This window comes from Meleagris gallopavo, chromosome 2, assembly GCF_000146605.3.
Source record: "Meleagris gallopavo isolate NT-WF06-2002-E0010 breed Aviagen turkey brand Nicholas breeding stock chromosome 2, Turkey_5.1, whole genome shotgun sequence".
Classification (NCBI taxonomy): Eukaryota; Metazoa; Chordata; class Aves; order Galliformes; family Phasianidae; genus Meleagris; species Meleagris gallopavo.
Window position 1 is genome coordinate 75985304 of NC_015012.2, and position 22100 is coordinate 76007403.

General features: G+C 40.0%; 1 protein-coding gene across 1 annotated transcript in view; it reads right to left on the minus strand.

Annotated features, from left to right (window-relative positions):
• The window catches only part of LOC100544071 (hormonally up-regulated neu tumor-associated kinase-like), an 82909-nt gene extending 61402 nt beyond the window's left edge, over positions 1 to 21507 (minus strand). The window contains exons 1-9 of the mRNA XM_019613570.2: positions 21216 to 21507; positions 20002 to 20294; positions 15618 to 15673; positions 13838 to 13976; positions 10329 to 10456; positions 7980 to 8115; positions 6521 to 6698; positions 1650 to 1869; positions 417 to 815 (exon numbers count right to left, since the gene is read on the minus strand). Of these exons, the coding sequence (XP_019469115.2) occupies positions 417 to 815; positions 1650 to 1869; positions 6521 to 6698; positions 7980 to 8115; positions 10329 to 10456; positions 13838 to 13976; positions 15618 to 15673; positions 20002 to 20294; positions 21216 to 21467 (1801 nt within the window). The 5' untranslated portion in view covers positions 21468 to 21507. The remainder of the gene's footprint in view (positions 1 to 416; positions 816 to 1649; positions 1870 to 6520; positions 6699 to 7979; positions 8116 to 10328; positions 10457 to 13837; positions 13977 to 15617; positions 15674 to 20001; positions 20295 to 21215) is intronic.
• Positions 21508 to 22100: the final 593 nt, after the last annotated feature.

Here is a 22100-nt window from a genome sequence, read left to right on the forward strand (position 1 = left end):
TCTTCTAATGCTCTGTGTGTGCTTTATTTATGTAAAATTTAACCTTAAAATCTCTGCTTTTTCCCCGAGCCTGGCTTGGTATGGTGGAGATAAAGCTGGAAGATTTAGGTCTGTAGTTTTAGATGTACATCTGAGTTGGTTCAAGTTTTTCTTAGCTTTCTTGTTGCAACAGTAAGTCAGTTTTTCTTTAGACTGCTTCAAACTTCTTACAGTAAGTATTTGCTCATGGGACATGGGGAAGGCTGGTGGTTTTGAACCACTGACTAAAAGCAGCGGGCAGATATTTGTATGTTGCTGTGATCTGCCTAGCCTGGAAATCTTTCTAGCCTTGGTTTCTCTCAGGGCAGTTTGTTGCAGCCTGGGAAGAGGGGAGATTTGGGGAGAGACAGTCATTAGGAGGTTGGTGCCTTCTTTACCAGGGTGCCATTTTATTGGCATGGAAATATTGTCATCTACTGCCTTCAGAAGATCTTTAAACCTCATGTCCTGCTGAGGCAAAGGACTCCTGGTAATAGTTCTGTTTTCCATTAGTGATCGAGGAGGCACTTTGCTTGTGTTTGTCATTGCTTGGATGTTTGAAGAAGGAGGTTGGTTGTTTTCTACTGTGGCCTGTGATTTCTCCTGAAGACATGATTTTCTGGCTTCAGTCAAGTCCTCAAAATCCTTCAGATTCTCCTGAAAGTCCAAAAGTGGCTGATATATAGGTTCACATAGTGTATTTTCGCTTGATGATGTAGGAAGTCCAAGGTGAACCAACTCTCTGTCTGCAAACTTGGAAACTAAATAGAATATAGAATAAGTCAGATTGGTTTTTGCTGTAATGAAGAAAAATGGCATGTTAATATCAAAACAGCTTTGTCACATATAAAAAAAATGATTGTTCACAGAACACTTGTAAAGGCATAAATAGGAACAGGTCTTGACATAGGAGGCAATTTTGCATTTAAGATTTAAAAAAAATAATGATCGGGAGGTAAGCAACCAGCTTACCTGGCGTTCTGATCAGGTGAGCATCTTGCCTAAAGCTGCCTGCCTTAATTTTGGTGTCCATTATTCCTTTATGTTTCTGGGGCTATTTATCCAATAAATTTAACTGTATCTCATATGTGAATAGATGTGGGCATGCAGTAACCAGAGCAGAAATAGGCCTATGTTCAGAACTGGAGTTTGATCGTGCACAATTATACACCTACAAGTACACGTATTTTTGAAGACTACTGAAAATGATGCCATGGAAGTGAGTGCAACACCTCCTTGAGTGTAGCAAGGGTACGACTCTTGCACCATACCCACATTCAGCTTGGGAATTCAAATAATTTCTTTTCTTTTTTCTTTTTTTTTTTAACTGATAAGTGTCTATTTTTCGAGGCACTGTAGTAACTAACCTGCATAATGACATACAATTATTTGTAAAGGAAACCTGCAGAATATAAATTAGATCAGGTATTGACTTGCTAGCTTTTTTTTCCACCGGATTAGCATTAAATCAATAACCAAACTTGAGGGTGAAAAACAATTTCTCAAAATATTTGTCATTTCAAAGCAAAGTGAAAGGATATTTCTATGGCATTTTCAGGAACTGTGTTCTCTTTTATTTTTCCCAGATATACATCCTAAAACTCTTTCAGGCCAAGATGCCAAGGCAGTACCTTTTGTCAATTTTTCCTGGTTTTCAGATATAATTGCAATCTCATCTTGTTGAATAGCATCTGGCATTGCCAGGGTTACTAGAGAAGGGAAAGTCTTACTGTCATGATTTCTGAGATTTTCCAGAGTGTCCGTTTCAGCCTGCTGGGAAATTGGAATTTCTGACTCCCCATTCACGTGTTTATTGGGATTAATATTGTGTTTTTCTACGGTGCTTTCCCTCTGCAAAATTATCAAACAGCGTTTGATTAGTATGGAACAAAAGACCACTTTGAACTTCGAAGGAAATCACAGTACAACATGTGTAATGGGAAATCTTGCTTATACACAGACCTTATTTTTACAAACCCACGGTTCCTCTGAGCAGACCCCATGCCAGAGGTTCTTCTTGAAACTATGCTGCACATGGACTGACAGAGCCTTCCTCCTTCCATACAGGACACAGAGAATTCTGGTGAAAACCCACATAAATATCCTGCTACAGCTTGAAACCCCGTGATGAGCTATCTGTACCATGTGCTGTTTCTCCTAAGACCCTATTCCCTCAGGGCTGGCCTTCTTGAAAAACATGTTTCTGCAATGTATTAATTGTCTGCATGGATGTTCCAGTTCAGTACCAAGCTTTTTTTTTTTTTTGTCACATTTTCTGTATCATCTCTGACAGACCCACTTTGCTGACATACAGCTGCATTTCAAGGATTATCTATAGTGAGTTTTGATCTTTTCACTGGCATCCCCACCTCATACAATCTTCTTGTTTCAGAAAAAGAAGTTTTCTTTCATTCTTTTCATAGAAAAATATTCCCCTTGTGAATGATATGTTTTTAATACAACAAGCCATCAGAAGAAAAGTGGGACTAATTTTGGAGAAGAGATAGTTTCGAAAGTTTGCCTGTATTTTGTGAGATAGAAAAATATTTGGAAAAATCTAAAGGGCCTCAAACCTCATGCTTGTGGGGTTACTCCATCCTTCTTACATATTTGCAGCACCCAATCACAATCAAGGAAATTATTTTTTAAGTATTAATAAGAAGAAACACAATATGGTAAAATTGACAACATATTGCTAAAACCGCATTAGATCAGCTGGGAATTGGAGATGTCATAAGCATTTTAGGCTCTGCAATCAAATAGTCCCCCAGGATTTTACACACTGCTAGTTAAGAAAACAAATTTTCATCTTACATTTTGCAAGCTGTCACCTTATATACAGTATATCAGAAAACTTGCCATGACTGCTTTTACTGCCAGACCTCTTAAGAGCTAATTGGTTAAGCACCTGGGCAGGAAGCTTTTTGGCAAAAATGCTATTTTCTGCAAGGACTAGCTATAAAATTCTGGATGGCAAATTGTAATCATTAAGGCTCCCACTTCTACAACAGAACACATAAAATGTAAATACATTGCTTGGAGAAATTACGACGCATAAAAGGACAGGCTGTGTTTTAAGTTTATCCAATGACTTATGGCTCAAATTTGAACATGGAAAGGATCTTATGCTTTTTTCAGGGTCGAGCTTTCAGCAGACTTCTCTAATTGCACCCAGGAAAATGAGAATCCCATCTGTTTGCATCCAACAAAACTATTATTTGTATATACAAATGTTAGCTTGTGTATACAAGGAGGAGCTGCAAACACAATGACTCACACTGTTTTCCCAAACACAGGTTTTTTTGTACATGAAAAATAATTTCCATGGGCTTTTTTTTCCAGTGGTAGAAGTGTTGCTAAAGATTTGTCCCAGGAAATTGTACGTTTCTTTGGTATTGTGCTAAAAATCACAGCCCAGTCTGCTGCCTGGAATGTGTTGAGCATGGTGGTTTATGAATATGTGTTTGAATACTAAACATGTTTTGCTCTGATTGTACTGGTTGAGCTTTTATTGTGTGTTATTCATGAGCACTGTCATGAACACAAATACTTTTCTGTTTGTGTTGATATTTGATATGTTTGGTTCTTTATGGGCAGAACTTTTGAAGGAGCTGGATGCCAACTTTCTCAACAATTCGCTGAGGAGAAGGAGGCTTTTAGCTTGCTTGTATTCCTTTACAAATGTTAGGTCTCCACTAACATCTCTTTTCATAGGCAGACAAGAATGTACAATATCCTTTACGGTCCTAAACAGAAATCATTTCAGTGAATGGTGGATTATTTTCTGCCATTTGGTTTTACCTTTGACTTTGTTAGTTGTTATTATTTGCTTCACTCAGATTTAAACTGGCACTTATTTAGATGCAAAAGTGAATGTTTATGCATTAATTTTATGCCCATGGGTTCTTGCTGAGCTCCATAAAGTTAAAGCAGATGCATACATTTGCAAGTTCTGGAAAGCTGAAAAAATGTTGTGTGGTTTATTGACGGCTCACACACTGCTAGTAATAAATAGCAAATAGTTGGCATTATGGAGAACAGAAAGAACATCTATCTATGCATTTTGAAATATCCTTGGCATAATTTGCAGTACAAGTATCAAATACCCATGCTGTTGTAATTAAGCTCCAGTACCATTAACAGGGGCTGAACTAGAAGGTGAAGAAAAAGTGGCAGGCTTCCCCTCTCACCCTCTGTTGACATCCTCACACTCCTGTTTTGCAGCCACAGCCAGGCAATGCAGCTTGCCAGGAAGCATGTGCTTGGCCTCTTTTGGACCAAAGTGTAGAATCCTCCCCAGGGCTGTTGCCCCACCAGAGCCTTTCTTTCTTTTTCCTATTTACTCCATTTATGCTTTGGGCTAAGTTTTCTCTTTGTGTCAATATATGTGTGAAAGAACTTTTGCTGAAGAACAGGCCAGAGAATACTGGAAAAATAAAAGCATCCAGCAAGAAAGCTCCGCTTGATATCTTAGCTAGCCTTCCCCAATCCCACCCTTTTTGTTGCCTGAACCTCAGCCTTTCTAGGCAGTAGGAATACTATTGGAGAAACTGGCAAGGAAACAACAGCACTGGTCTTCATTGTTTGAAAGAGCTCTTTGGGAAGAGTGACTAAGGCTTGAATGAAAAGCTTCTGAGAGGTGATCATTGTTAACTACAAGTGTTTGCAGAGCCTAACTGCCAACAAAGGAGAAATACTCATTTTCATAATACAAAAGAACGTAAGTGGGATTAGAGAGATACAATTAAGTAACAAACAATGTAGAGTGAATATTTGGGGAAAAGACATACACGAGTTTTATGAAAACTCTTAGGTAACAATAATCTCTAAATAGTACTGCAAATGGTGCTCTAAATGGTAGCAGGTTGTGAGTTTTTTAGTTTAATGATATCATTTACAAACTCTGTGATTATAAACAATAGGAAACAAGCCTTTAATGACAAGGAAAGATTTCCATTATTCTCTTAGTAACGGATATTACAAAGCATTGTTTATGTTAGAGTCCAATCTGACACAATTATTCATCACAGGAAAAAAAAAAAAAAGTAGTCATGACTTTCTTAGTTTGTCCTCTTCTCCTTCTTGCTCTACCAAAATCTTCAGCCTGCTTGGGCAACATATATATACTGAGAGTTCAAAACAATTATCCATACCACTATTAGCCAGCAGCCAGAACTACTTTTCAGCCTGTGTTTGAATTCCACTTGGCCATCTGCCTTGGGATGACCCTTTGGTTCCGGATGGCATGAAGCAGCACAGACAGCTTCTTGGTTTGTGCCTTACTTTGTGCACTTGCTTGCTCCCCTGCCCTACTGGAAGAAGTGGCAGAGGATTTGAAATGCTGCCACTTACCCAGAAGGTTCCATCTTGGAGGGCTGTAAATCAGCTTGATATCCAGAGTTTCAAGAAAACTGGTCCACAGCCTTGACAACGCAGCTCCTTCTGTTTGAGTTGTGATTTAGTGGACTGAATTTAAACTTATGATAGGAAAAAAGCCAGATATGTGAAGGTTGCCTCCTCCCCCTATGTACATACATACTCCCCTACTCATAGCTTTGAATTACAGCTCTGCCTGCAAACACTGCTCAGACTGCTGCTACCTTGGGGCTGTGCATTGGGATGGAGATCTGGATCTGCTCAAGCTCATCTAAATAATTTCTGGAGGAGTCAACTGGACCTTCTCAAAATACAGCTTCTCCAGGGTGAAGGTTTTGAATGGGAGGCTAATCGCTGATGTGTGTTGTTTTGTAGTTGAAACTTTTCCCACTGCACTTGTGTGTTAGAAGCTGGAACTTGGCTTCCTGTCTGTCCAGTTTCTGCCTGAAGCAAAATTTTTATGACTGAGCTGTGAACCCCTGAGTGGAGACGGTTGTAAAAGAAAAGCTTACAGCCTTTTTAACTAGTTGTGGCCTTACTAGTGATTACCATAATATTTTCGATTTATTTTTAAAAATTTTTATTCCCTCTGATCTCACTCCGTGTCCCTGAATGAGTCAAAGCTGGAGTCCAGGGGTAAGATACAATGGCAAAAGTGCCAAAAAGATACTGGCAAAGGATTTTACAACTTTTATAGTTCTCCACTCACCTCCCCAGACTTTGGACCATACCTGCATGGAGCAGTCTGAAACAGAAGGGATGGTAAGGTCGTTGGGATGCTAATGCTCCTTTTCCCAAAGGAAAGTAATCTTTTATGTAAAGCATATTAATTCTCAATCCCATTACAACCAGCAGCTCATTTAAAAAAAAATAAAAAATTGTTACTTAAAAAAAGAAGAATATTTATCTCTGTGAAAAATCTTTTAAAATAATCACTGCTGAGAATACCAGAATGCAGGCTCCCAAAGGCTGCACTTAGATATGCAATTTCTTTACCATTTTGGGTAAGTTTTATCTCTATTCCACAACCTGCTATGTTTTCCTAGATGCTGCATGGCTGTAGCAATGTTCCTTGTAAGAGTAATGCAGAGAGAACACTGTGTATATCATAATCATCATGTCTTACCTGGATTCTTTTGTGTGCTTTCTGGCACCTGAGCAGTTTCTTCAGCAATAAGCAGTAAGAAGCCATGGCAGAAGAAGGTCTGTTATTTAGTAGAATTTTGGTAACTTCCGAAAGACTGAATTCCATCATTTCTGTCATATAGTTTAAAACAACAGGATTCAGTTCACTGAAGCAAAGTCTGAAACAGGAAAAAGTACTTAAACACAAGCAGTACATCCAGGCACAGTATCAGGATTTACTACAAGCAGGCAATGAATTTCCCATGCTGTATCTAGAGGTGGCTGAGCAGGTTGAATAGGCACAGTGCGATACATCGTTGTTCAGAAATACTGTGCCTGGCTTTGCTAATCTCACTGCTGGGCTGTTCTGTGACTGTAGTATTAAATGTCTTATTGTTGATATAACTGATTACTCTAGAAGGACATCTACCAGGATTAGGCTTGAAAAATTAGAAGGTAGAAAACAGCATTTTCTCATTCCAGTGTGTGTATTTGGGTTCTCAGTACAGTAATCTGAAATGGATTAACAGAGGGAGATAGCAGGGACATAAGAGGGCAGGAAGAGCCTCAAAGGCAGGAAAACCTTAAAGGACAAAAAGATAAAATCCTAAGGAAAGTGTGGGATGATTTTTGTTTTTAGAGACTTGAAATAGCAAAATTAAATTAGTTATGTTATAATGAGAAATATTTTACTCACAGGGTGCTGTGTGAGGCATTTTAGAAATACAGCAGCTGTGGGCTCTAGGGCAGTGAAGATGTATTTTCAAATTTGCCCACAGAATCACAGAATTGTAAAGATTGGAATGGACCTCTGGAGGTCCAACTTTGATGTTAAACAGGGAACAGCCGTATTTTAGTGGAAGGAGGGTCAGAGATAGAAGTAGTGGGCAGTTCTCAGAGAGACGAGCAAATTGCTGGTAAGTTTCCGATAGCACTGTTTGCGATTGGTGGCAGAAGACACAGATTGTAGTAGGAAAGCCTTCTGTGCTTCCTGTAGACACCACTGAGGAGTTCAAGCTTTTATAATAGTCTTAAACAATACAATGGCTCAGTAAGGAAGAGTGAAGATTAATTATGTCCAGTTATGAAGATGGATGAGTATCAAAATCTTTAGAATGACAGGACCTTCAGTGTCAAATAAAAATTTCATTCCCTCAGGTGGAAATCTGAGACCTTGTTATGCAGGAAAAGATTAAAAGCAAACTCCCGAAATTAGTGGCACCGGTGAGGCATGTCAGGAGCAAAATTACTTATGCCATGAATATGAGCAGTTTCATAAGAATGTTTTCTCTCATATAAAATTTGTCTGTGGTTAGAAAAGTTGACATATTTTCTGAAATAAAATTTCAGAAATGGCGTTTTGGAGCACCCTGCAGCCAGTAACAAAAATTTCTAAACAAGAACCTAAAAAAACCAAATCCTGAAAACCCAGGCTAAGAGGGAGATGTGAGATTAATTACCTGTTCTCACTGGTAGTAGTGTTCAGGATTTTCTTGGTGAAACCTTCGTTCAACCATTTGTCTTTCATTGCTTCTTTGACTCCAGGCCTCTTAGCAGGATCAGGCTCAAGTAAGGATTGCATAAAGTGTACAGCTCCTGCACAGGATTTGGATGAAATGGTACAATTTCCAGTAAGCCCTGATTATTCAGGCATGTCAACATTTTCCTTCTTTGGAAATGTTGCACGTACACTGCTTCTCTATATTATAAGAACCTAAACTAAAATCCACTCTCCAGGGCTACTTGCTCCGTAAGACAGCTCCAGTTCTCCCGAGGCTGCTGCAGTCCCGCACGGTGCTCCTGTGTCCCCAAGGACATCTGAGCAAGTTGGACAGTGTAGTCCCTGCCAGGAAGCAAGATATGGACCTGTGGATGCTGCTATGAATGTGTCACAGGACCTTGCTTCCTAATCTGCTTGATTTATCTCAGTGAATGTGGTGTATGGAATCAACAAATAACTGCAGCATTGTGCCCACTCAGCATTTGATTAAGGCTCTGCAAAAGGGGCACCTAAAGTTATTTTGTCCAACAAAGAAACTCATCACACTGATAAAACTCTGTATGGAAGGAGGGAAATGCACCCCTGTGCCCAGATAACATAATGTGCTTTGACTTCCTAGTGTTGGGTCAGAGCAAGCTTAAATATTCCTGTATGTTGGCCACCTAGTTTCAATACTGCATAAAGTCCCTTTTTTTTTCTTTTTTAATTTAAGAAAACTCTGACAAAGTCTTCCATATTCCTTGGGGATTCTTTAAAATGAGCAAAGTGGCAAGTGAGCATTAAACTGGGGACATAATGCTCCTTCTACTTTGTAATCTCCTTCAGAAGAACTTAGATCTGAAGTATGCAATGCTGTGCTACTGATGTCTCACTAAATTCCCAGTGGACAAGGAAACAATGGAGTTATCCACAATCTTCCACTGACTGTGTGGGCTTTGTAGAAAAACAGAGATAATGTATTTATTAGTAGCAGCTATAACAATAGCATAAATAAGAAAAATCAGAAATAGTATAATTGCATCAATGGAGAGCTTGTAGAAAAATGGATCTTCTATCTGGTAGTCAATCTCCAAAGATAAATAAATAAGAGTTTAATGTGCAAATATTCTGGAGAGCTAGAATAGATATCCTCATACCATTTTCTGTGGGAGAAAAAGAAATTATATTATCACTTTATCTTAATATTGTGACTGCAGACTAGATCCAGCTAGCTCATCCTGGAACTGTCTGCTGCTTCCCAGTGCTTGGCTGTAGGCAGCCACTGCAGCTCATCTTGGTTCCCCTGCTCATTTTTGCCTAATGTTGGAGCAAAGCCACTCAAAGCGATGGAGGGGGTCTGGACTTGGACTGGCAGACTGCTGGGCAAGACCCGGATTATTCTTTGCCTTCTGCCTTCATCACTGAAACTGCAGGATTTAAAGGGGCTGTGAGAAGCTGCCAAATTCTGTGATAGTCAACAGAGACGATGCCAGCCCAGGTGTAGAGAAAATAGGGACTAAAGCCAGAGCTGTGTAGGAATTCTGAGCTTTGTGGAAGTAAATTTCTGAACACAGATCCAGAATGTGCATATACTAGTACTGCGTCTGTGCTTTAGAGCTGCAGGCTCTAATCCAGGCTACAAACTACATTTGCCAGTAGAAGACTCCGTAGGTTGTAGGTTGTTAAACATTGTCAGTAAACTTAGGTGAAAAAGGTTGTATTTCAGTGGTATTTTTTCTCATGAAAACCATCAGGATTAATCATTTCTTTAATTACTTAGATGCTGTGGATTTTGTTGTAGTCAAATGTAAATTATTCAGGAAAAAAAAAAGTGTACCATTTTAATAATTTAAAAGAGTTTTTTGGGGGAAAGACAAGAAAGAGTGCCTGGCTATAACCTGCATATGATGCACTGAACATGATGATGTTCTTATTTACTGCACAACTGCTCTTTTTGTGTAAAAGTAATGTACATTTTATTCCACCTGTATATAAGAACCAAGCAGAGTGGTCTTTTGAAAAAAGACAGCAGCGTCATCTTCCTACTGGGCTGTCAGACACAGATCTTGTCTAAGACACCAGCTATTTCTAAGAGAAAACAAGCAAACTAGAAAAGGTTCATACTGTCTGCCAGAGAAAAGTTTACAGTATTGATAAATTGACTTTATTTCATGAATTAGACCTTTATATATATATACACACACACACATATACATATATATATACACATATACACATATATACTATACATATATATACACATATATCTGTATATACATATATATACATATACACATTGGTATTCTTTATAAAAAATTGAGTGCATTACCAGGGGAGATATCTGATGGAATTGGGCTGATTTCTCCAATTACCATCTTTTGATGTAGTTGCTTGATATTAAAAGGCTCCACTGTGAAGGGTAATGTGCCAGTTAGCATAGCAAACATGCTAACACCTCTGTAAAAGAAAAAAACACAAACATTAGAGCTCTAGATAATGCTAATAAGTACCCTAAAAAAAAAAAGAAAAATGACAATGCTGAGTTGGGTTTCAGACATTTGCCTTCAGTGTCAAGAACAAGTTTACAAATTATCAATTCCAAACAGAAATTTGCACTGAGGAGACATCTTACACTTTTTCTGTTGAGTAAATGCTGTCTTACTGATCAAAGAATACTGTGGGAAGTGTGCATAAAAGAGTCTGTACAGTGAGTGACTGGAAAGCCTGCAGTGTTGAAAGTGGAAAGCTGCTGTTTATTTTTAAAATAAACTCATTGAAGTGTTAGTGCAATGTACCCTGCCCATCAGAATAAAGTATTCCTGTTTCGAGTTCTGTGACAACACAGAACTGCAACTGATCTGGTAGATCCTGTTCCAGACAGTAATTCAATTCTTCTTGCTTTGCTCAGATTGCTAAATTAGGTGTGACTTATGCCTAGAAGGCATTCATTTGATAACAACTTGCTGTTGACTAGAGACCTAAAGCTTTAACTCTTGCAAAATAGTAGCAGTTTGCTAGTATGATGATCAAGCCTTAGGGAGGCTGAGGGCACTTGGGTTGTCCATTCTGGAGGAGGATGAGAAGTGACATTGCTCTCTACAAATTCTCAAGGAATGTAGAGGGAGGGGCTAGGCTCTGCTCCCTATAACTGATGACATAACACATGGAAGTGGCACAGTACTGCTATGTGGTCCACAGTTAAGTGTTTCAGGAGATGAGCTATCTCTCTGTGCTGACAATAGTAGGACACTACCTGCCTGGAATAACAGATGCCTGGTTGTTAGATGACCAGAGCTAAGTGAGATCAATCTCTTCTCACTTTATCAAATCATCTGATAAATCTAGTCCTTGAAAGCAATTTTTGTTGTACAACTTCCCTGATGAATTCTTTGAGGAAAGGCATACAGAGATACAAAAGAAATATACTGCAGTGAAACAGCATGGAAATGCTTGTTGACTGCAATAGCAAGGATTGTAGTTCTATAATCCATAACTTTCTGTGGGTTAAATTCAGATGGATTCAAAGTAAGAGGAGAGCCTCTTTATTTTTACTTTATTTTCTCTGGTGAATAGGAGCAGCATGCAGTGGAAGTGGATCTCTAATATCATTACAACATTAAATACATTTTTGTTTTCAACACTGCAAACAGTACCTCACAGTGAAACTTTCTGGTGACGGTATGCACAATTGGTGCGTTAAATTGGCAATAGTTCTTTTCATCATCCTATTGAGTGGAGAAATACCCGAGGAAGGGGAATCTGGGGAATGGATAGAGCTGCTGTCCTAAAATCTCCTTCAAAATCTGGTCTACAAAATGTAGCACAAAGTAGGTAATTGAAGCTGGAATTGTAGTGGGACTCAAACATTAGCTGTAACAGACTACTTCTCTACCCCACCAAACTCTCTGGATTAGTTTGGATACAGCAGCTTCTTGCTTAATTCATCTTGTGCACAACAGCTAATCAGTTCTCAACAGCAATCCAGTTCTCAAAAAAATCTTTAAAATCTTATAAAGAAAAATCATCAGTAGGCAAAATGGGCTGTTCCATGTTGCCTCCTAGGAGCCTCAACTGTATTGCACCTCCGTATTGGTTAGTTTTCTGAATGTGTTTCTGAAGGAATTTAGCTGCCTCCTTCATCTGTAACTACTCCTTGTCAGTCTACTGTGTAAAGTTAAGCAGTGGAATTCTTCAGTTCCAGAGTCCAGTTGATTTGTAATCCTCTATTTATTTTGTGACAATAGGACTAAATTATCTGTCTGATTAATGTTAATCCATCAGAATTCCCTTTCCCACAATGAGAGTAAGAACAATTACAGTAAATATGCTTTATGTTTAAGGCTCAGAATATATCTGTGTTAAATACCAAGGGCCTTGTATGAATTTTATATAGTCCTTGATATGTTTCGTGATGTTTATTAACAGAGTAAGCTCAATAGGTGGTTCTAAGGTTACTGCTTTGCCTTCATTCAGCCATCTGAAATGTGAAATAAGTATAATCCTATTTAAGTGCTGACAGCGTCCTTTAGACTTGATTCATCTGGGTAATTTCTAAATAAATTCAGAGTAGTGCTCTTGAAATCCAGACATACTGAAGTAGTTGAATTTGTCCTTCATCCCTAACTTTGTGTATCATTAATATCCCATAAATTTAGAGGAAGCTGAGGTATAAGAATCATGGCTAGGTCAAAACCCTAATATACTGTGCGTCTGTCAGAAACAGGTCATGAAAAGAATAATGTACATTATTTACTTATGTGCATGGGTGCATGTGTGTCTGTGCATGTATACACAGAATTGTAAAGCTGATTGAGAGAGGCAGTTTCTTAACGTAGATGCTCTGAATCACTCTCTGGGTGATATAATCCCTCTCTCTTTTGAGCATACAGTAACACAAAGCTTTTACTTTAGATATTTGAGTTAGATGCGTAACTGTAGCTACCAGCATTACTGTATTTCAAGCTAAAACCTTCTGTCCTCTCCAGATACACAGTTTAGTAAGGACTGCCAAGAACTCTGGAAAGAGATTCAGTATATTTGTAGATAGGCAAGGAGGTGGGCATACCAGTTCTGTACAACCAGGCCTCACTTTCCTTCTGACAGATGTCCAAAATGAGGTGGTTTGGGTTTGGATCAAGTGCAATATTGCGTGCTGAGCAGCAGTAGAACATTAAGATAGTGCAGATGTGGAGTAGGATGGGATGAGGCACTTCAAAGTTAAAAAGTGCAATTACTCTTACATACCTTGTGAGCTGATTGAAATCCACTGGCATTTATCATGGGTTCGGTAGCACCCTGAACTTTACCCACTTGTTAGTTGAGATACTGAAGTTTTGATTGATTGATTGATTGATTGATTATTTATTTATTTATTTATTTATTTATTTATTTATTCATTCATTCATTCATTCATTCATTCATTCTGGCAAAATGTACCTTAGACAGAAAATGCCCATTTTTCAGCATAGAACTTCCAAAGAGCTGAACTTGTGTGCCAGAGTGACAGGAGGGTGAGAGATTAATCTGAGGGGCCATTATATGCAAGTTCTTTGTCACTTCAGAATACGTTCCTAAAGCCTGATGCCCTATCTCCTGTCAGCTTCCCTTGATATAGGGTTACTCTGGAGCAGCATGCATATTGCTCAGTCATTCTTCCTCTATGGTGTTTTACAATGAATGTACATTTCAAAACTCATTTTTCATTCCCTTCTTTTTTCCTAGCAATCCTTCTCTGATGTCTCTCTGATACCCTAAGGCAGATTGCCCCCAACCCATTTTTATCAAGATCATATCCAAACCATTAAGTGCTTCAATAAGTGTATTTTTAGATCTACTTACATGGACCAGACATCCACCTTTGGGCCATACTTTCTATGAGCAAGGAGTTCAGGGGCAGCATAAGCTGGGCTCCCACACTGGGTATGTAACAGCTCCTGAGAGAGACCCTCAAACTTTGCAGTATTGCTCAGTCCGAAATCTGATAGTCATAAAAAAGACAAAAGTAGAGCAATCTTTTCTCAAAATACTTTACCAATTGGCCAAAGATAGGAGAAAGATACAGAACCAATACACATTATGAGTGCAGCAAGCTGTGCTTTATCTCCTTGCACAGCATTTGTAGTATTGCAGATGCCTTTAGGGCAGAGTTGCACATAATAGAGCAATCTGTATCTGAAACATGAGGACTACAGGAGGTTTGATTTCTTGAGGGACCATTACTTGCAACAGCAAAATATATGCAGAGCAGTGGAGATAAATAACTTAGATGTGCTGAAGCAGTTGATGGAGCCATTGCTTAGTCCACACTACTTCACTGGTGGGTTTAATGTGGTGGTTGATAGCATGGGTACCCTGGCACACCCGAAGCAGTGGGTTGAGGGACTGGGGACAAATGGAGGGTCTCCTGCTATGTGACTGCCTCAGGAGATAGCCTGGGGTTTTCATCAAGAGAATGGGGCCTGGCAGTCACTGTTGGTGGCCTAAACAAATCCCTGGGATTTGCCCAGAGGAGGAGAAGGAGGAGGAGGAGAAGGAGAGTTTCTATAACCATTTACAAAGAGGAGACAAAGTAAGTAACCATCTCCTCAGGCATCATCTTCTCTTGGCTATATTTGCTGACAAAAACTGCTCAGTTAGCATTAGCATCTGGTGACATCTTAGCTGCTTGGATACAAACAAATGTGCCATGGATGACTGGAGCAGTAACAGCAAAGCTACCCATCCATGAGGCTGTACTCTGGCTTTGGTTGGGTTTGGTTTACTATTCTGGCTTACCTCAGTTGATTGCATACTCATACAGGAGCTCAGCCTTACAGCTGAGTGAGCATGGCTGAATGAGTTACAGCATCTAGCTCAGCAGGCCGTGCTTTAAGCCTGTTGTAAATGTGGGGTAAAATGTGCTGGATTAAGCCTTTTTTTTGTGTATGTGTGCATGTGTGCAAGTGCAGGGGGGAGAAGCGCGATTGTACAGGATTGGCTGTCAGTCAACTTGGGTTGAAGAACTGGTTCCTTTTTTTTCTCAGAGGTGTTAAGCTTTCAAAAGTTTGGGAAACACTGGGTTAAACATGTGGTGTCTCTAAAAGTGAGCTTCCCTTGCGGGGATTTTTCCATGCGGTTTCTATAGCATAAAATTAATGTTTCTCTGAGCTGTGTTAACTGCTTAGTGAAAATTCCCCTATTTTTATATATGTTTGCCTCAGAACCCTAGCAAAGTTTCTGTTAATGACCAAACGATGAGGTTTCTAGTTCAAACAATGACTCAACAGAAGCTAGTGCACCCATACCCACGTTTTGCTCCCAAAAGATTTATTTCTTTACAAATCACTTCTACTAGGAACAGCTTTCTACATATAAAAGCTGTAATTTTTTTCTTGCTTCTCAGCAATACAGTAGGGAAAATGCCAAACAAAATTATTTGCCTTGTTTTCCTGAAAGTATGTTTTAATTAAAGCTCATAAACAAGTTGTGAAGTTAGACTTTATAATTTTCTTTATACTAAAAGCTACAATATAGTCACTGAATAATTGCAAATTCAGTCATATCAACATGTTGTTTAAATAGTAGCTAACTTGTCACTGAAAGCTGAGGTAAAAAAGCTGAAAACTTAACACATACATACCAACGATTTTGATGTTGTTGTTCTCATCGAGAAGAAAATTTTCAATTTTCAGGTCCCTGAAATGAAGACAGAAAGCAAACTTTAAGATTTCTGTTGTCCCAGTTAGCCATTTGTAGATATATTTTAGCAAAACTTAGTTGAAATAACAATAGTGCTGCACAGCAATGCCTTACAATTGTAACAAGATCCTAAAGTTTTCATGTTGTGGAAACTTTCTGTATTTAATGGAGGATTTTATGAGAATTTTTAAATAGATTCTTCATTTTAGAAATCATCCATTCTGCTGATGCATTATTTTGGAAAAGAAATAGTATTTATTTCTTTGTTTGAGTGAAAAAGGAAGTTGCCGCATGCTTGGACCTACAGTGTTATTGTCATTGCTTGAAGCACTGAGTGTTGTTGAATATTTCAACTTTCCTGTGGAGTACATTGTGTTTGTGGGATTTGGATGATGAGAAGAGAGCCATGTCTCTTCCCCAGTGAAGTTCCTGAGCTAGGTTGGGGCAGATACTTGAAGGTGTAGTCACCTCCAGACTTATGTCTGTACAACCAGGAACAGCCAGGAACAGCTGTCCCACTGGAGGATGTAACTCAGAACTGCAGGAGTAATACTCCTGCCTGGCTCAGTGGCTTACTTGCTTATTGTGGGAACATTTATATCCTTACAAATTAAAACCAAAAGATAAAATATTGCTCCACAGTGGGGAGTGCCCAAGTGGCAGCTGAAATGTTTTGCAGCACAGGGGAATCCTCTGCTGGTGCAGGCTGGCTGTTGGCAGCCAATCTTGCTGCCTACAATGGTTTGCTGGACCCCACTGTGGCCCCTTGTGAAACTGAAACTGGTGTGACTGGCAGTGATGAAGAGTTTTCCCTTGGTTCTATAGGGATACGGAGAGGAGACAGTAAATTTGAGAAACAGCTGCGAGTACGTGGAAGTGCTTTCACTAGCCCAAAGACCTGCAAGTGTAGATGAAAACAAGACAGGAGAAAGGATGGAAGGAAGAACAGGAGCACAGAACATGGGTTGGAAGGACCAGCACTATGCAGCCATCACTGTGCTTCTGCAGAGATGGGGTCTGGCAGTGTAATGGTGCTCCCAATGTCTGTTTTTCTGGGAGCATCTTGTTCTTCTCAGTGGCTCCGGATGACACACTCGAAAAACTGCCACCCCAGGCTGAGAATGGGATGGGAATGGTTTTAATGATAACTTTTTAATAAATTTTCATTTGAATAGAGTGTGTTCTGGTGTGGCAAATCAGTCAGTGCCCAGAAGCTTGGAGGTAGATGAAAGATAACTTTGTACCACTGTGGCTCAACTCTGTACACTGAGCTGTGTGGTTTAAAATCAGTTGGGCTTCAGGCCACTGCAAATCTGACATTTCTATCATCTTTAAAACCCCATGGAGCACTCTGATGACTTCTACTACTCTCCAATTTAATGATATTACTTTGGATTCCCATGACTGCTGGTCTGATCCCCACAACAGAGATGAGTGCTCAGTTAATAGAACATTTGTTCTCTTGCCCGATAAACTGATAATGATAGCTATTAACATTTACAAAGTGTCTGAAGTTATCCTGCATCAAAAATACATTTTGTTCTTTCCTTTCTGAAGGAAACTTTCCCAGAAATGGTGTAACTTTAAGTAACTTCATGCAATTTTTTTCATTCCCGTGGGGACTTCGGAAAGAGTGCCTAGAGGGCAGCTTGTGATGTTTGTCCAGGTCTTTGTTCAGTAGTGATTCAAAAGGATATATATGAGCTTTTTTATGGGATAGGGGAAAATATCCAGGAAAAATATCCAGGAAAAATTAGAAATTGTACACACAGGCAGATTACTGACACTAAGCAAACACCAGCTGTAGGAGATGGTAGCTGGCTGTGTGTGCACTACCCCAACTAGTTTCGAGGTAATGTGATTTAGCTTATATATATATTTTTAGAGGCTTTAAAGCTAAGATGTATTACCTCACTGCTTAAGCATGTCTAGAGCAGACACAGGGATGGTTAGCAGAGCTCAGCTGATGAGTGCAAGCTTATGATGCTGCTCTACCTGGTCTTGTGCCTGAGCCCTCTTGGACAGCGAAAAGTTGTGTGATGGATGAAGAGGCAAATGAGGGCACGCTCTGTCTTGTTGGTTATTTTGTTACTTAGGCGTCAAAATCTACTGTGCTTTTTCATGGATAAGAAAAGTAGGCTCTGCCTTAATCTAAGCCATAAGCATTTGTTGGATCGGTGCTGATTTTTGTGCTGAACAGAAAAAGTGAATCTCAGGGGAACAAAATAGCTGTCAAATAGGGCACAAGATTTCTGATGGATCATATTAACTTGGACTAAAAATAGCTAAGGAAATGGCCAGTTTTTTCATCAAATATCTTATTAAAACAAAGGGAAATGCATTTATTCAAAGATATATTCCAGGGTAAAAAATCAGAAATGCACATGTGATCAAAAGTGAATTAAATTAGCCAATCCCTAAGCTCATCACCTAGGAATGAGACCCTGTAGTCACCAAGCATCTGCATTCTAGTAGAGGTCTGTCCCAAGCATAGCTCTAGCACACAGTTATCCACCTCATGGCAGTGTTACCATGGTGTCTGGTTTTACCAGCAACTCCTCAGCTGTGCCCTCACACCTACAGAGCAAACTCATTCCCAACAGCAGCTGGGGATCCCTCCCTTCCTTTGGGGGAAGTAATGTGAAGAGTTGAGCTCTACTGACTACTTAGATGAGAAAATCAGATTGACTTTGTGAGGTAACTTTCCGATTTCTGCGCTCATCTTGCTGGAAACATTGATGCCTTCTTTTCAGAAGAGGATACACCCACAATTATCCTCATTGGTTTAACCTCTGCAGTGAGTGGCTGTAAATCACAGCAATTGGAGCTGAGCGCGGGAGCCCTTCCAGATCCACGGGATGTGCTGAAGATGGCAGGCCATCACCTTGGCAGGACAAATTTCTGCTTCATTCCAGTCAGCTTATGGTTGCAAGTTCATGGCCATTGCTATGATCCTCCAAGCTACCAGCGGATCGTAAGCTGAGGAACATATCACCACAAACAAGTCTCCCTAGGAGCACTTTTCACTATTTTGCTCCTGACTGCTCTTACAGTATGCAGTAAATGTCTTCTCTTGCAATGCTTTCCCAGCAAAACTATAACAACAGTTCAAGAGAGAAGGAGGGGAAGAAATCAGGCTACTCCCCTGCTCACTTGAAAGAAGTGTTTCCAAGCAAAGAGAAGGGAGAGGGCTTATGAAATTCATAAGGAATGTTGTAATGGGAAGAACTTAAACATTATGTTTGTGGGCACTGAAGAAATGTAAAATAGACTATCCAGGGAGCCAGCACGTCAGAGATATCAGACTGGACTGAATGCATGAAGCCCCTTGTGTTTGTTTTCTGGTGTTTTCTGTTTGTTTCGACACTTAAATTCTCTAGGTAGATAATGACTCTTTCTTTTCTGTTCCTTATTAATTAAAAAAAAAAATCAGTAATTACATGCTAGACTGCAAACATTTCATGTTTAGCACACAAAGCATTTGCAAATGCTGAGCCATCACATTCAGAACCTATTTGTTTCATGGTTGCTGTAATGATGCAGTCAGCGGGATTACTTGTTAGGTCTTGGGGGCTTTCCCAATGAGTGCATTTATCATTTAAAATGAAGGATCTGATTGACTGGGAATTATTGCAGAAAAACAGAAAAAGATGGTGGGAAAAATTGCTTCTTGCTTTTTCTTCTGCTTAAAATGGAAGTCCTTATTCTGCTGCTCTTGGCATGCGCTCTGGGATTCATAGCAGGGGGAAGAAGATTAGCTCTCTCTGCTCAGGGCCCTCCAGCAGTAGAAGTCATGATCTGTTCCAGTAATGCAAAGGCCAATGTGGCAGGTCACTCATTATGACCCACTGTATGATTTTCTCTTTGGAGCTGGTGAGCTGTGATTCTCCAGTAGCAACTCGCTCAATTGCTAGTCTGTCCTGGGTGATGGGTAGCTGTTTCACTATGTTGTGGCTAACCAAGTAAGATCAGTATTTATTTACATAGCCACTCTGAAATATTTGAACTTGATACAAGTTTGTCATCAGCTAATACTGAGATATTTGTGGCAAGGTGTTAATTTGTTGTGCTCATCAGCCTTTATCCCTGGGCTTTGTCACTTTACGCCCCCACTCGGCCCCCCAGCACTGCATAGCAGCTTAATCTCTATAGCTATGGAAATAAAATGCTTTATTAACATAGGGTGACAGAATGTTGTCTTTTGAAACAATATTTTTGGTAGTTAAATTAAAAAAAATTAAAGAAATTCTCTTTATGAATAAGAGTTCTCTTTTTCTTGCACACTTTCTTGCTTTACTGTTCTTTGGGAGAAAAAAATATCTTACCTGTGAACAATCCCGTGGCAATGCAGGTACCCAACTGCAGACAGAATTTGCCTGGTGTATCTCCTTACTTCCCTTTCTGCCAACCTCTGTTTGTCACAGATTCTGTCCAGGAGGTCCCCGCCGAGACACAGCTCCATCACCATGTAATAGGAGTTGCCAGTCTCCAGGGTCTCATATAGCTGGACAACATTAGGGTGCTTGATCATCTGGTGTATCCGGGGCTCCCGCTTCATGTTTTTTACCATGTAGGAATCCTGCTTGGCTTTTCTCTTGTCAATGACTTTTATGGCTACCTAAATTATAAGGTATATGTAAACAGGCAACAAGCTTTGCAACACAGATTACTTTTCAAAAGTGTGGCTGGTAAGCTGGCATGTGGGAAAACCTGATGTAGTCATGGTGTTAAGAACTGCTATCACTAAGTGAGTCATCCCCAGTGGAATAAAATACTTCTCTTTAAGGCCAAAGCAGGAAGGCTGAGCTCTGCCATAGACACCAGTCAGACTGCAATAATCAGTACATATATAACACTCTAAGTTACAGAAAACCTACATACTAACTTCATCTGCAGTTGTACCATATCTTTTTTTCCAGTATGTTCCCCCCTGGTTTGGCCTAAAAGCCATCCATGATACAGCAAGCTGGGATCAAAGCCTTTGCAGTTTGGGAAGTCAGTCAAAAAGTGATGCTACTGAAGCTGTAAGGAAAGCAAAAATAAAAAAAAAATGATTACGATGGTAATCCACCTTTCCACAGTTAGGGTTTGTGGTGCATTAGTTCAGCCCTTCTGGAGACAACAGTGTCCTGCCATAAAAGTGAATGCATTTGGAGTGGATAACTTTCCAAATGTGTTGTCTGAAACCTTAAGGGTCAAATACTTATCCCTAATTACTCAGCAAAGATTACCAGGAAAGCAGATTTGAAATTGTCCTCATGCCATACCCAACTCTCTTTCACAGGGAGTATATCTTTGTTGCCTATATTGTCTTATAATTGTGAAAACAGTTGTACTCAGTACATATTCGCACATGTGACTGATTATACATGAGCAATAAACTCAATTTATGAGGTTAATTTATGAGGATAAGGTTCAGAGGATAATTCGCTGAGTAGATTGTGGTTTGCAGATTAAATGGTCTGCAGTTCTCTGACATAAGCTACTGCAAGGCTACTCACAGTGCCTGGTGTGCGGTGCCCTCCCACCGGGCGCTTACCTTCTCCCCTGTGGGGATGTGCAGCCCCTCCATCACCTTGGCGAAGGAGCCCTTGTTGATCATTCTGCCTACCAGATAAGTCCCCACTTGTTTGGTGTGAGGGAAGAACTTCTTACTCTCCTGAGGCATCTTGCTAAAACAAGCAGGTATTTTTATAGCCTTTATGTTTTTCTCCCATTCTGGTAATACCCTGTCCACGTTGTCAGTTTCTGTCATTTTGTCCTCCAATCCTGCACTGGTTGCTGTGGACATCCCTGGAGAGGTATTGCTGCTTTCTAGATGTAGCTTCTGATTCCTGGCAGCTCCAGGCACTAAGTCTGCATGTCCTATGGTGCAGGTGCCACCCGCTGAGCACAGAGCAAGTAATGCTTTCCCTCTGTGACTTTGTTCTGTCACTGATCTCCACCCTGGGCACACAGCTCTGCTCAAGCGGAACCAAGTGGGAGATGATTAACCAAACCTGATACACGGTGTCAGTGAGTGTCCCAGAGCAGCTAAACCAGGTGACACATAATCCCAGCACCAGCCTTCAACACTGCTCTCTTCCACCTGTAGCTGCTCTCTTCCACCTGTAGCAGCTCTCTGAACACATACTCAGTGCAAGCTGCACCAAACTGAGCCATAAACCTCCTTGTTAGTGTGTGAGGGCCCACGGTTATTCTCAAAACACTGCGGTAGTGAACATCAGTGCAAAGCTGAGCTATGTACCTGATGCTGTACGAGCACTGGTGCATTTGAGCACATAAGCACACAGCTGTAGAACATGTAACTCCTAGAGTCCTGAGCTGAGCACAGGTCTCATAGGTATCTTTCACTTCCTAGGACTTGATTCCTGTTCTGTAAAATGCAGCAATATGTGATAGCACTTTTCTCCTCAGAGAAATG